This window comes from Urocitellus parryii, chromosome 2, assembly GCF_045843805.1.
Source record: "Urocitellus parryii isolate mUroPar1 chromosome 2, mUroPar1.hap1, whole genome shotgun sequence".
NCBI classification, from domain to species: domain Eukaryota; kingdom Metazoa; phylum Chordata; class Mammalia; order Rodentia; family Sciuridae; genus Urocitellus; species Urocitellus parryii.
This window is the reverse complement of record NC_135532.1, coordinates 212,132,746-212,147,734: the sequence shown is the minus strand read 5'-3', so window position 1 is coordinate 212,147,734 and position 14,989 is coordinate 212,132,746. Positions and strand designations below refer to the sequence as shown.

The following is a 14,989-nucleotide window of genomic DNA, read 5'->3' as shown; positions in this document are numbered from 1 at the left end:
CCTAAAGATGGAAAAAGCTTAAATGATCTGTGTTATATAAATAATGTGCAGTGGTAAATAAAATTGCTGGAAACTCATCAAATGAATGAAATGATGAGACTGATAATATAAGAAATTCTGCCTTTGGATTTCTCTGACTTGCCATAAAATGCATGATGTTCAGGGTTTTAGTGGATAAAACCTGCTGGAAACACATGCACTCAGGGAAATGCTTGCTTTTGAGTGACAAATGTCTGTCTTTTGGAAACACGTAAAACCTCAGGCGGGGTCAGGCAAAGATATAAAAAAGATTTACTTGGTGATTCCTCAGTATAATATCAGTGGAATTCCAATACTTCCACCCTATTAAATTATTTTCATTGTGGAAGACCAAAGAGATTTTGGAACTAAGTTTCTCTACCCCCTATTTCTACAGAAGGCTGTACTGTAGCTGTGTGCATTCTACAAATATATGCAATGCTCTTCCGATGAGCAGTGACCCAAAACGAATCCCTATATTGAAAAGATAAGTTACTCTGCTTCCTGTTATTTCATTAACCCAGGATTTGTATAAACTTAGTGAACAACATCTCCTTTATGTTATATATAAAGCCACAGGGTCACTCAAAGAAGAGAAGGTTCTGCTAGGATCACAGGGATTCTCACCTGTGGTCAAATGTTAAAGCGGCATAAAGGTAAATAGATTCACATGGCATTAAAACTTTGAGATCTGCCGAAAAGTTTCATTTTACAAATAAGGAAACTTAAGCTAAAGATGCTTAAAGGCTTCAGAGACTATTTATTTCAGTCAGCTTTGCATCACATTGACCTAACAAGAACAAATTAAAGAAGAGAAAGTTTATTTGGGGCTCATGGTTTCAGAGGTCTTAGTCCATAGAAGACTGAGCTCAAGATGAGGCAGCACATCCATCGTAGTGGAGGGACGCTGTTTCCCTCATGGCAACAGGAAGCAGAAAGAATGAGAAGCAGGGAGGGACTGCAGGGAAGAGGCACCCTTCCAGGGCACACCCCCAGTGACCTACCTCCTGCAGCCACCTCCCACCTGCCTACAGTTACCTCCCAATCAGTCCATGCAAACTAGGAAGGACTGATTGGGTTACAGCTTCACAATCCAATCATTTCATCTCGGAATTTTTGCATGAACACAGGAATTTTGGGGAGACACTTCATATCCAAACCATAACAGAGACTCCGCATACCAAGGCAAGAAACCCATGACCCTGCAATATGCTTCCCGCTTAGCATTACCCCAAATTCCCAGTGATTAGTCTGCCCCTGGGTGCATCAATCTTGGTGCTATTGACATTTTGGGCCACACTATTCTTTGTACTTTGTTAGGGTGTTTAGCTGCACCCTTAATCTCTAGCTTCCAGGGCACCCTCCCTCTCATCTGTGGCAACAACAAAAGAAAATGTCTCCAGACATTCCAAATGTCCCTTGGGGGCATTCCCAGGTGAGAACCACTGATCTATCCAAGGTCATTTTATTATTTAAATAAACTATTCTTTATATTTTGTGGGCAAATACCTCAAGACACAAGTACATCATAATCAGTTTTGGAGCTGAGTTATTTGCATGAAAAACCACAGGTTTTCCAAGAAAGAGTACTTTACATCTTTTTTTTAGCATATACAGCCAAAAATAAATTCTAACCAGTGTTAGGCAATCCTAATTTTCAGCATAAAGGGGATTAAGAAATGAGCAAAAGACAATGTGACAGTTTTGTTCCATGTTTAATTAAAAAGAAGTTACATGAATAGAAATGGACATATAACAAAGATATCAATTTGGGAAAACATGGTGATAGCTAGAACAAGGGGAAAATCATTTTTATTCTGAATTTACTCACATATTCCTATTAGTTTTTACTGGTCTAAAACATATCCTTAAATCCGAAGCAATAGTCATAATTTCACTGATGTTTTCATGGAAATTCACCAAAGCAAAGTCTGAAGCATATCTTTTCACTCCCCAATTCCCTCCCTCAAGCCCCCCCACCAACACACACAAGTAGAGGCTGAGCTGTTTACCAGGTGTTAATGCAGAGTAAAGAAAATACAGCCTTTTCTGTTTCTTTACTACAACAGCAAGTCAGCACTGGCAAATGAGCATCTGATTTCTGCTAATATTTTCATGAGAAAGCTTTCAGGATATGTAACCATTTATTCTTAGGACAATTAATCACTGAAGGATTACATCTGACTCTGTTGAACATAAGTATATGCAGAGAAGTGTCTGTCGGTTTAAATGTGAGCAGACTTGAACCAGTAAAAGCATGAAATTTAAAAATGCACAGATGTGGAACTACAGTGAGTATTTTACTGATTTGTTTCATGGCTCATGATTCTGAGTACGGTCAGTCAATATTCTAGTTTTATCACTTTCTATCCTGGTGTACAGTAGCATCTTATCTTCCTAAATAAGAAAAAAAATATATTTGTATATATATATATATGTATTTATATATCTTTGGGAAAGAATTCTGATCTCTGAAAATATATACTGGTCATAGCTTTGCATTAATGATCTCACTTAAAATATCCCTTCTTTCAAGCTAGAAGCTGGCAAGCATGAAACACATTCTGGATATTCTCCATGTTGATAATAGAGAAGCAATAGACTTTACTCCCAACCCCTTTAAAATAAAAATCTTTCAGTGGGTACATAGCGGTCAGTAACCACTGATGCTCACATTTAGTAACTTTAGGTTAGGATGACCCCTGCCTCTTCTGATACTGTATTCTAAGTTTTTCCAGTTGTTCCACACACTGCGACTGGGCCAACTTCAGTGTCCGATTCTCCTCCGTCAAAGCTTCAAATTCCCGAACCAGCTGAGCAGCATCCACCTTCTCCTTTTCTGCCTGGTCCAGCTTGGCAATGAGCTCCTTTCTGAAGATTCAGGGTACAAGACCGTGAGAAGCATGGAATTCAATGCAAAGAAATCAAATGATCCCATAATAGTCCAATGGAAGTTGGCATGTTCCATTCTGCTCTTCTAAATTTTTACTCATTTGCCTCCAATGACTTATTTTTCTAGCTTCAAAACTTCATTTTCTATTTTTCAACTCTACTGGACCTATCCTATATATTAAACATATACAAAAGGCCCCACAGGTCCTTCAATGGCCCAAAGCACTCATCTTTTCAAGAGTATAACAAATTGTCAAAATTATAAGTCACTTAGAAAAAAATCAGTTTATAATTTTTATACATTAAGTTTCTGTCTGTTTTCTTGTAGGGAGAAGAACTGGTTTGCCTCTTACTGAGTCTTTGTCCTCCAAATTCATTCATTATCTTCCTTTATTTCCCTGGCCTTCTTTGAAATTAAAAAAAAAAATCCCAATTCCTTTCTTGCAGATATTACTTTTATGCCTTTTGCTGGTCCTTACAAATACACAGTTATCCATCAGTATCCTTGGGGGACTGCTTCCAGAACACCCAGGGACACCAAAATCTGCTGATTCTCAAGTGCCTTACATAAAATGGTGTCCTATTTGCATATAATCTACACACATATCCTCCTGTATACATTAAATAATCCTTAGATTACTCATGATAATACAAAAATATGCTATGTAAATATTGTTATATTGTACTTATAATATAGCATAACAGTATAATAATGACAATGGTGATGCATACCTGAAATCTCAGCTACTCTGGAGCTTGAGACAGGAGGATTCCAAGTTAAAGGTCAGCCTCAGCAACTTAATGGGACTCTATCTCAAAATTTATTTATTTTTATTTTATTTATTTATTTTGGTGGTACTGGGGGTTGAATCCAGGGCCTTGTGCATGCAAGGCAAGCACTCTGCCAATTGAACTATAGCCCCAACTCACAAAATCAAAAAAAAAAATTAATGTAGTTCAATACTATAGTGCCCTTGGGTTCAATCCCCAATACAAGGGGCAGGGGAGGGGAGAGGGAAAAAGAGAGAGAGAAAAAGAGAATAATAGCAAGAAACACACACCGTAACTACATAGCATAGGTCCACAGTTGAATCCATTAATATGGAACCATGGATAGGAAGGGACCAAATTAACCAAAGAGCATTATCTACAGGTCTGATGCTGGCCTGGCTTAAGAATTGAGGAAGTAGGCTAAGAGTACTGGAGGGAACTTAGTAGTGACAAAACCTTAAACAAATTCCATTCTCAGTAAATATCTATAAATAATTCATTGATGTAAACACACCTAATGAGATGCTAATACAGTCTATGTCCAGATTTAATTATCATGAGAACCCTAAAGGATACTAGCTCCACTTCCCATATGGAGTCAGGTAATCCTATCCTAGACCAGCTCTTAACCTAGACTGAATTCTTTGCCTCACATTTCTTCCTCCTTGTGTAACGTGTGCAAATTTGTATTGTCATCACCACTGTTGACCACATTTCTAAAAGCTTCTCTTCCTTCTTCTTGCATTGTCAGACACTGATCTGATACTACATCATCTAAGGGAAGAATAAAGGAACTGATATATTACTGACAAACAATAATATTCAAATTTATATGGAAAATAAGCTCAGGGCCACTGGGAGATAGGGAGATTTCCTGATCAAAAATTCAACTGGAAATGTTCCAATAATCCATAGCTAGAAAATAATCTGACCACCTCATTTATTCAGGTCTCCAAACATTTATTATGTAAGACTGTTAGTCAAAAAAGAGAAAAACTGTACACCTGACTATTTCAATGTATGTACATTCATTCATAAATAATATATGTGCTAATATATTATAAAGCATAACCAAATATAGATATGTAACAGAATAAGATTGAGTGCTAAAACTCGTGGGTAAAAGTCTGACAAGGAACAAGACATTAACATATTCTCAAAATGTTTCCCCACAAATCACTTACTAATTGCAAAAGAAAATAAAAAGGAGGAGGCACCTAGAAGACCACTTTAACCAAATGACCAAAGTTCACATCCCCACTGAAGAGACAGATATCATGAAAAAAAAATAGATGCCATTTTCACGTTGAAGGACACAGCATCCATTCTACAGCATTTTTGTCACAAATGATTTACCTATATCTAGTCATAAGGAACACTAGACAACATCAAAGTGAAGGAAATTCTACAAAATTGCCAGCCTGTATCTTGAAAAATGCTGTGAGCTGCCCCATATTTTAAAGAAACCAAAGAGAACTGACAACTAAATTCAATGTGCTATTCTGGAAAAAATATCTCTGCAGGATGTTAATGGAAAATTGGTGCAGTTTGAATATGGACCATGAATTAAACAATAGCTCTGTATAAATGCTAGCTTTCTTGATTTTAACAATTATACAATGGTTAAATTAGGACAGCCTTCTTATTATAAAATACTAATGTATTTAGGGCAATGGAGCATGATGATGTGTGTATATATGTATATGTATACATATACGTAAAACATACATATATACACATATTTAGATGCATATTGTATATACAAATATAAATATAGTATTAGATATTAATGAATGAGAAAGAAAATCTCTATCATGTTGAGGGAGGAAAATAATGTAGAACTAGGGAAATTCAGAAATTTTTAATAATTGGTAAATCTAATAAAGGATATTTTTTGCTACTTTTTTGTTACCTTTTTTTGTTTTTTTTTTTCCTTTACTTTTTTTTCAAGGCTGAGGACCAAACCCACAGCCTCACACATGGCAGGCAAGCATTCTGCCACTCCTCAGTCCCTGAAACTTTTTTCTAAGTTTGAAATAATTAAAATAAAGTTATCTCAGAAAAAGTACAAAGAGTAAGTTGGAATATAAGTTTTAGCATTTTCTTTCTATACCAGTAGACTGCCTTGTGCATCAAATCTAGTGCCCACTGAGCAAAACCAGGCTTTGGAAAAAAAAAGCACCCAGTCAAGCGCCAGTGGAAGACACCCTGGGGCGCCTATGTATGCATACACAAACTTGCTTGGCTCTTGCTGACTTTTGACCTTTGACCTTCATGATGTTTGGAATAGAACAGCCTTCCAATAAACACTTGCTGAATAAATAGTTTAAGAAAAATGTAGCTCATAGGAATATTAATTTATATTTTAAAGGGCAGGAAACAAAATCCAAAATGCTCCATTAACTTAAAAAGCCACAGAGCTAATAAGAAAAAGGGAGAAATCAAGCCTATCTTTCTGATTAAATGGTTAGAGCTCTGTACCTCTGAGCAGGGTTTAAAGCAGTCAATATCAATAATTATTGATTAGAAAAGGTCTTTAACTATCTTAAATAAATTAATGAGTAAAACCTATATAAGTAGAGAGAGAGAGACACACATGCTATAAATCCTCTGTCAATCAGATAATCTATTTTTGTTCTATTTTCCCCCTTTCAAATTACCATTGTCATACAAATAATTTAGGTAGAAACAGAGTTTTGCTTTCAAATCCTGGTCTGGCAGTTGGTAATACTGGGTCTAACCATGACTATTTTCCTGAGTCTTTATCTGACTTCATTTATAACTCCTGAAGTCATCTGTTAAAAGTTTTGACTAGTAGATACAATAAACCACAAAATCACCAATTTTATAACTACAAGGAATTATCAAGATTGTCTCATTCTATCTTCCTGCATTGAAGAAAGTCAATAATAATTTCTACTTTACTAGAATCAAAAAGACTCAATTGATAGGTTTCTAAATTAGTTTCATGTACTTGATAAGCAATTACACAGATATCCAATGAAAACTGTCAAAATATCTGTTATCTCCTGTCCAGGACCTATTTCTATAGACATATTTATGCTTATCCATTAGCGATTCATAATTAAACCCTGGCACATCAAGCTATGGAGACTATCTTATAAATAGATCATCTGAAGAACAAATCGATATATAAAATTGGCTAGAATATGGTCCTGCCTCTGAGTTCTTGGTTAGAGTTACAGGAATCTTATTTCTGAAGTTAAGAACCTGTAATTTGGCTTTCCAAATGATGTAGCTCAATGGTATAAAAGCCATAACCTTGGGGTCTACCGTAGATAATCTTCCACCCCCATCCTAAGCCAGCCACATGCTTGGAAAAGGTTTTTGTAGCTAAGACAAATGGGGGAAGGGAAAGCCCAAGTGTGTTAACAAAGAAAACTTAAAAACTTTATGGAAATAAATTTCAAAATTAAGGACGTTCTTTATGCTGTAGGAGACTGAAGCATGATTTCATCCCTGGGACAAGTATTTCTGCATTCTGGAAGGACCACTTCCTTGGCATTGGCACTTTCAAAGTTAACTATGGACTTTCATTAGAAAAAGTGAAATGTTAGACCAATTGACCCCAAATTGATCCCGGTGAACTGGAGAGTGTGGGGTAATAATAAAATAATACCTTCTTCACAGGGCAATTTTTATCTTAAAACGTGGATTTGGACTACATGCACTGATGGTGGCTCTTGAGAGATGTATGTCCAAGTACAAATATTCATAAATAAGAGGAAGAGCAGATGCCTCAAGATGACAAAAAAGATCGAAAGTCCACCTTCATTGTATGCAGATTGCGTTCAGCTGAGGTTCCTCAAGCTCAGTGTAGACTCCTGTGTTGAAGCCCTGCATATGAATAATGCATGACCAAATCCACGAATATCTTTTGGGAGCCAAGGGACAGCCTTCCACTCTTGGAGGAGGAAGGGAGACTCTCCAAAGCAGAACTTGTCCGTGTTGGCACAATTGACATCGTGGGTCTTGTTTGTTTTCGGGGTGGCGCTATGAAGCAGCTTTATTGGACATTGAGCAGCATCTGTGACTCCTACTCATGAGATGCCCATAGCAAATACCCCTCTAACTCATTACAATCAAAAATGACTCTAGATATTACCGGTGTCATGGGGGCAGGGAAGGGGAACAGAATTACCCTGTTAGGAACCACTGCTCTAAAGAAAATGGAATCGCTTGCCATTCATCACCCTGAAAAGGGTCAGTCCTGGGAAAGCACTGAAATGAAAGGCAAACAGTTTCCTTGCTCTGCTCCCCAGAAAGTGGATTGGAGCCTCCTTCTTTAGTAAGAGAAGGGGGGACACTATCATTAGGGAGATGTAAATATTCTGTCCCTGTGAGTTGGTTGCAGGCATACAATTAGGTGGAGAAATTTAAACTAGAATTAAGTTTCCAGTTAAAAGACTGAACAGCATGAGAATAGGTGGCATAAAGGGCCCAAATCATCATGGCTGGGGCATTCAGAGAAAGTAGAATCTCACAGCCTGATGAAGTCTGGGATATAGGGGTTTCACACAAAACTCATTCTGAAAATAAAAGGATCCATTTGGCGATTCTCTGCCTCCTTAAGCAAAGCAGAGAACCAAGACAGTCGGTTGTTCTAGTCATTCACCCAACGCGTATTTAAGGAGATCCTTTTGCAAACTAGGCAGTGTCTCTACTCTGACTAGCCAAGAGAGTCCTGGGAGCGTCTCTGCGCTGCTAGGAAAGGAACTCACATCCCATACAGATGCCCACATCAGACAGCAAAGGAAAGAGAGGACACACTTGACCCCACATTTCTATATATCCTGCAAATGCCTGTGGAGAAATAGCTCCACTTACTCTTTCTTTACGACAGTGAAAACCTAATTTCTGGAGGCCGAGTAAATATCTAAGAGAAATATGTTTGGACTATAAAAGCAAAGTTTGGTTCTCAGTGTTTTCAGACTGTGCCGTCTTTTTTCCAAACAAATAATCCTCCAACATAAAACAGATAAAACTGGAACTCTTCTGGTTGACCCTAATATCATACCCTTTCTGACACCCTCTCCCTTCCTAATAGCTGAGACTCTTCCCCAGAACACAGCTTAAAAATCTCTTGTCTCTGGGACATCCTAAAGAAATAAAATGGTTCTATTTGAACATTAAAATCTCCTGTTGACAATTTTAGAAAAAAAAAATCAAATACCATGACTAAAAACAATTTTAGGGCTAATTTTAGACTATGCTCTTATGAAATACATATGGACGTTGTTCCCCTAGATGAGGCCTTGCTTCCTCAGTGATTATGTTACATATTTTTTAAAGACATGAGAATATAAATCTCGCAATGATTGTGGGAACCACATATAAAACCACCTTCTAATGTTTTGCCTGAACTCACTGAGATTACATAACATCTTTAAGCTCAATAATGAAATGATCACTTAACCACTTAAAAGGGGGCAAAGGCTCTGAGCAGACATTTCCCCAGGAAAGCAGAGAAATGGCCAACAAGCACACAAAGAGCCGTCAGGAAAATGTGAATTAAAACCACAATGGGACATCATTTCACATTCACTAGACGGCTATGTCAAAAAGGCCCAATGAGTCCTGGCAAAGATGTGAAATTGGAACCCTTATACCCTGCTGGTGAGAACAGAGGATGGAGCAACCCCCTGGAAACAGCAAGGCAGTTTTTCAAAAGGGTTACATGTGGAGTTATCATATGGCCCAACATTTCTACTTCTAGCACAGGAGGGAATTGAAAACATATGCTCTTGTATATGAATGTTTATAACAGCATGATTCATAATAGCCAAAAACTACAAATGATCCAAATGTCTAGAAAATGATGAAAGGATAAGTAAAATGTACATCTCTGCAATGAAATATTGTTCAACAGTAAAACGGAATGAAGTATGGATGCGTGACACAACATGGGTGAACCTGGAAAACACTGTACGAGTGAAAGAAGCCGATCACTTTTCTAAGAGTCACTCTCTTTGTTTGTTATTCTAAGTCAATCTTCTAAACACCAAATACATAGATCAGACAAGTGATTTCTCCTTTGGACAAGCTAAAAGCCATCAAATATTTTATCTCACTTCCATTAGCTTCCATTACATACACAAAAAGCTATATGTGTTGTGTAAAATGCTTATAATATGTACTAAAAAAAAGCATACTATTTTATGTGCGATTATGTGGAGCTATATATTCACATACAAAAAGGCCTAGAAACAAGTAGGTTAAAAATGATAGCAGGAGTTCTTTAAAGACATCAGAATTCTTAGTAATGTTTTAATTTTAATAAAGTTCTCATTTTTTGTGGGTTTTTTTAATAGTAAAAAGAAAAAAAAAGTTTAATAAAAGTAGAAATGAGCTTCTCTTACCTCACTATTCATAAGCCAGGAATGATTCTTTAAACTGGATTAATCCTAGGGTAAGTGTATGATACTAAAAGTGTTTGACTTCTTTATCCATGCAATAACATGATTAAAAATAATAGTTATAGCAACTTTTCTCATCCACCGCTGCAAATTCTCCCAAACTTGATCCAGGGAGACCTCCTCTGGAGATGAGGGAGAAGTTCAGTCTGAAATTTAAACTACAAGCTGTGTGTGAATAACTCCAACGAAGAAAAACTCTCTTTTAAACTACTTTAATTAGCATCTTTCTTTGGTCTAACCAACCACCGGAGGCAACATAATCAGCCACACTTTATGAAATGATGAGGAAGAAATTCTTATCAATCATCAAAAAAGAAAAAAAAAACTGAAGAGCTAATTACTTGGGTCAAATCCATCTGGCCCATTGCACTTTGTTTGAAAACAAAGACTTGAGGATAAGATTTGCTGTAAAATGAATTTCTGCTTCAGTACAGTGTTAACTGAAAACAACAACTGCTAATAATTCTTGGAGGATGAGGCTCATTTGTTTATAAATATAACCAGACTTCCCTATTTAACAATTTATCTTAGCAACACTTTATTGCTGATATTGACTGTATTTTAAATATAGACTACACAAACTAAAAATAGAGTGTGTGCACACAAAGGATTTTACTATAACCTATAATTGGCTACTCCAAATCAACCTTACTCATATTTGACCCTATGCACACACAGGTCTATGACAGATGACCAGGATACAAAGAGATGCTAAAGGGTATCTATGTCTGCGGGAATTATACACAGTCAGAAAAATAGGAAATAAACAGACAGCCATCCATAATACTGATTCATAAAAAGTACCAAAGAATCATTCTAGCGACTCTTCTTTTGCTCCGGAAAAGTACTGATCATTCTGTGATGGCTGGGCAGGGATATGGGCTGAACTCTCAGCCACGCTGGGCAGCATTTGGGCAGCCACAGAGGAGGAAAGGGTCCAAGAACATGGTGTGAACAGGCCTCAGATGCAGGAGGATCCTCCTCCTACCTGGGAAAAGTGAATAGGCCAATGCCACTGAAGCGAGGGATGTAGACATTGTATGTAGGCAGGCTATGGTGGCTCTTGAAATCCAGGCCCCAAACTGGCTGTCACTTTCTAGCAACAAGAAACCATAGGCAGGAACACCAGTTATTGCATCAACCAAGATGGTAGAATTGGGAATGCAGAAAAAAATTTGAGAAACTTTATGTCAAAGAAAGAAAACTAAAAAGAGAAAGGAGGAGGAGAAGGAGGAAGAGGAGGAAGAAGAAAACTAGTGATACATCCATTGTTTAGGGAAAGCATCAGATAAGAGGTTTGGGAGGATTTAAGATGAGTTCTGCAGAAGCATACACGGGCTTATCTAAATAAGGGGCTAGCCTACTTCTTTATGTTTCTGGAAGGTTGTATAAAGTACTTCTGCTAGTCTGCTAGCCATCTTCTTTCTAGAAGTTGACTATGCCTTGTCTTATTTTAATATTGTGGTGGTACCCACAAGTTATCCCGTTTCCCAACACAAGCAGTAAGGCTATATTTCAAAGACCATATATGACTAACTCTCGTGTTATTATTCTATCATTTTTAAAAAATATAAATATATAAAAATATAAACTTGCAGAACATATAATTTAGTGCATGATTCTTGTGTTGCTCCCAAAATGCCATACATGGGTTTAATTTAAGTAACAAAGTATTCCAATAAAATCGAACTAAAGCATTTACAAAGAAAGACAAAACTATCTGGGGTTTTTTCTATCATACCACTTCAGTTCACACACACACAGACACACACACACACACACACACACACACACTCTACTGATTATGGCAGTCTTCCTTTGAATGCAACATTTGTTACATCACTAATAATCTTTAATTTTTTTATAAAATTGTTTTTAAGAAGCAGACTATATAAATGTGCAACCTGAGTGTTCCAGGCAACTTATCAAAACTCATAGACCAAAAGGAACCCTCAGATTTATGAAGAAAATGTTGTATTTCTGATTTTATTTCCTAATTTATTTATGTAAGTATTGGGGATTGGACCCATGATAAGCAAGTGCTCTACCACTGATCTATACCTTAACTCCTTTTTAAATTTTTATTTTGAGGCAGGGTCTCACTAAATTGCCCAGGTTCCTGAGTAGCTGGAATTATAGACATGTACCCTGTTCTGATTTCTTAATAACATCTTTTAATCCCATACAACCAAAGTCAGGTAGAATATTAGATTTGAAGCATGGAAGAGCAAGGAAGTAAGAAAGAGCTAAATGAGGTCTTAGAGTAAGTACAGAAGTCTGCTCCCCAAATCCATTCTCCACCACCAAGTCATGTTGTCTAACCACTATTCTGGGGATTCTTAAAAGAGCACTAAGAATTTAAGTTTCTGTAAACAAAATTCATTTCACTTTCTCTCATTTAAAAATCTAGTTATAAATATATATCATGTAAGATGGAAAAGAAGAAATAAAAGTTAAGAATTACACTATGTTTGAGTTCTGTTTCATGCATTGGACAACGGTTTTCTTAGCCGTTGGGTGTCACATAATTGCCCAGGCTTCCAGAATTTAAAGATGGTCAACATCTAACTTTCCATGATTTTATGGCACTCACCACTTAGTAGTGACAAAAATATCCCCAATAAAATGTATAAGTACTAACTGTTCAATAGTAGAAAGTCGAAGAGTCTAAAGCTGTTGCTTTGAAATAAGAAAATGAGGAGTCACTTGGGTAGATGTAAGCAGAACTGAGTGCAGTTAAAAAGGGGGATTCTGAAACAAAAAGTTATGGGTGAGTATAATTAGAATACTCTAATTAATAGAACTGAATAATCCCCTATAGCAGAACTGTAATTGTATTAAGAGCCATCAAGACAAAAATTTATTCAGACTATAAAATAGCTGGACAACTAATACATCTGCATTATTCCATTATTCCAAAAACTTACCCCAGTGGCTTCTCCATTTAATATAGAAACTCTACCATTTAAAAATTAATTAAAATCCACTCCAAGCCAAAGCGCTCTAGGGCCTCAGGCACATTTACAGAGAACATAGTATGACTCTAGGTAGTAATTTGTCAATTTAATTTCCTGAAGCAAAATATTTTATTTAAAAAAAATAATTTAAAGTTTTGAGTAAAAGCACCCCTCTGTTCTTTTTGCTACTCCATGAAGTAAAGCACTCAAGCTACAGCAGGACCATTTATCTAGACCATTCCCACAACCTGCTCCCCTCTCACCCACCTCCAGCCTTTGCAAAACAGAAGGTGCTTGGAGGAGAGTGAGTATTTGGGGGGCGTGGTTAGTACTTACTTTCTTTCCTCAAGCAGGGCGATTTCTTTTTTGACCTCATGGTATTCTTCTGCTATTTGGCAGTGCTGTTTGAACACCTGCATGGATTCCACGGAGTCATGACAAGGTGGCAGAGGCTTTGCAAACAACAAGAAGAGACAATCAGTCCATTTCTTTGCATCAGAATACATTACCAACAATTAGTTCTGCTCCTGTTCTTTAAAGGGAGATTTTTTGCATGAAGCAGCATTGTAAATCAACATTAGACAAAGTCTGGTGAGTTCTATTTGACTGAAAATAGAAAGGTGGACTGATAGTCATCACGTGCATCTTCCAATGACATTCATGGGCATCTTGGGCCTGAGCCAGAGCCCTGAAACCCATTACGTTTCAATTAATTGCCATGTGTTGTTGGAACAATGTCTTCTAATGATTTTGCAGCTCTCCTCCAGAAATCTTATACAGCTTTAGAAAAGGGCAATTGTGTGGGGGAATACTTCAGTTGTCTGTTTCAATTACCCCTCACTGTCTGTTCTGGTAGCCCACAGGCATAATTTCATCCTGCAAAATGGAGTAGCCTTACAAAAATGGCTCATCCCTGAGAAACTCATCCAACCTGAAGAAATGATGGTGAGCTGGAAATAACACTTGCAAGCATTAACAATTCCGCATGAAAGACCAGACCTCAAATAAAACCCTGCTGATAACATGAACACAAGAGCGTACATATCATTTCTCCTTTTTTTTTCCCCATTCATGTCAGAGAGGCCAGCATGGCAACCCTTTCTGAACATACCATGGTAAAACCCTTACTTCTAGAAATTATTTTTAAAGAACTAACTTTCTTGATTTTATTATTCTAATGTCTATGTTATCAGCATGTGGGGAAAAAACACTTTTTTAAGAATACTAGTTAATTGTCTTTTAAAGAGTTTTTTGAAATCACCCTTTACAATTATTTATAGAAAAAAGTATATACAATCTGAAAAATATGAGTTCATTGTTAAATAGGCTCTTCAGTCTAATGCATTGTTCACAATAGTCTATATGTGTAAGCCATGTACCTGATGAGATCCTGTTCTGATTTTATACTAGTAAATTGAGAACTAGTGAATTTCTTACTGTTTGCTTCTCTCACATTCTTCAAGGACACATATTTCAAAGGGCGAAATACAAATTCAATGAAATTTATCATCTGATTGATTTTTAAAAAATGACCCTCCCTATTTACCATGAGGTCACTGAGTAAAAATGTTCTAAAGGAAATAAGATTCTAAATAACTATGCACGTATTGAATTATCATACTGAACCCCGTTAATAGGAACAATTAATACATGCCAATCACAAATTAAATTTAAAAAGAGAAAAAGAGTTGGATCAATTTTACTTTCATGTGAAATCTGTCTTGCCTGAGACATAAAAATATATGGTGGCACATGCCTGTAATCCCAGCGGCTTGGGAAGCTGAGACAGGAGGATCTCAAGTTCAAAGCCAGCCTCAGCAGTGGTGAGGTACTAAGCAACTCAGTGAGACCCAGTCTCTAAATAAAATACAAAATCGGACTGGGGATGTGGCTCAGTGGGTGAATGCCCCTGAG

The 14,989-nt window shown here is 36.9% G+C and overlaps 1 protein-coding gene across 2 annotated transcripts in view; it reads right to left on the bottom strand.

Moving 5' to 3' along the window:
• Positions 1-1,725: 1,725 nt before the first annotated feature.
• Map3k7cl (MAP3K7 C-terminal like) overlaps positions 1,726-14,989 on the bottom strand; it is a 39,147-nt gene continuing 25,883 nt past the window's right edge. For both annotated transcript variants that reach the window (XM_026396170.2, XM_026396171.1), the window contains exons 4-5: positions 13,412-13,527; positions 1,726-2,889 (exon numbers count right to left, since the gene is read on the bottom strand). In XM_026396170.2, the coding sequence (XP_026251955.1) occupies positions 2,709-2,889; positions 13,412-13,527 (297 nt within the window). In that variant the 3' untranslated portion in view covers positions 1,726-2,708. The remainder of the gene's footprint in view (positions 2,890-13,411; positions 13,528-14,989) is intronic.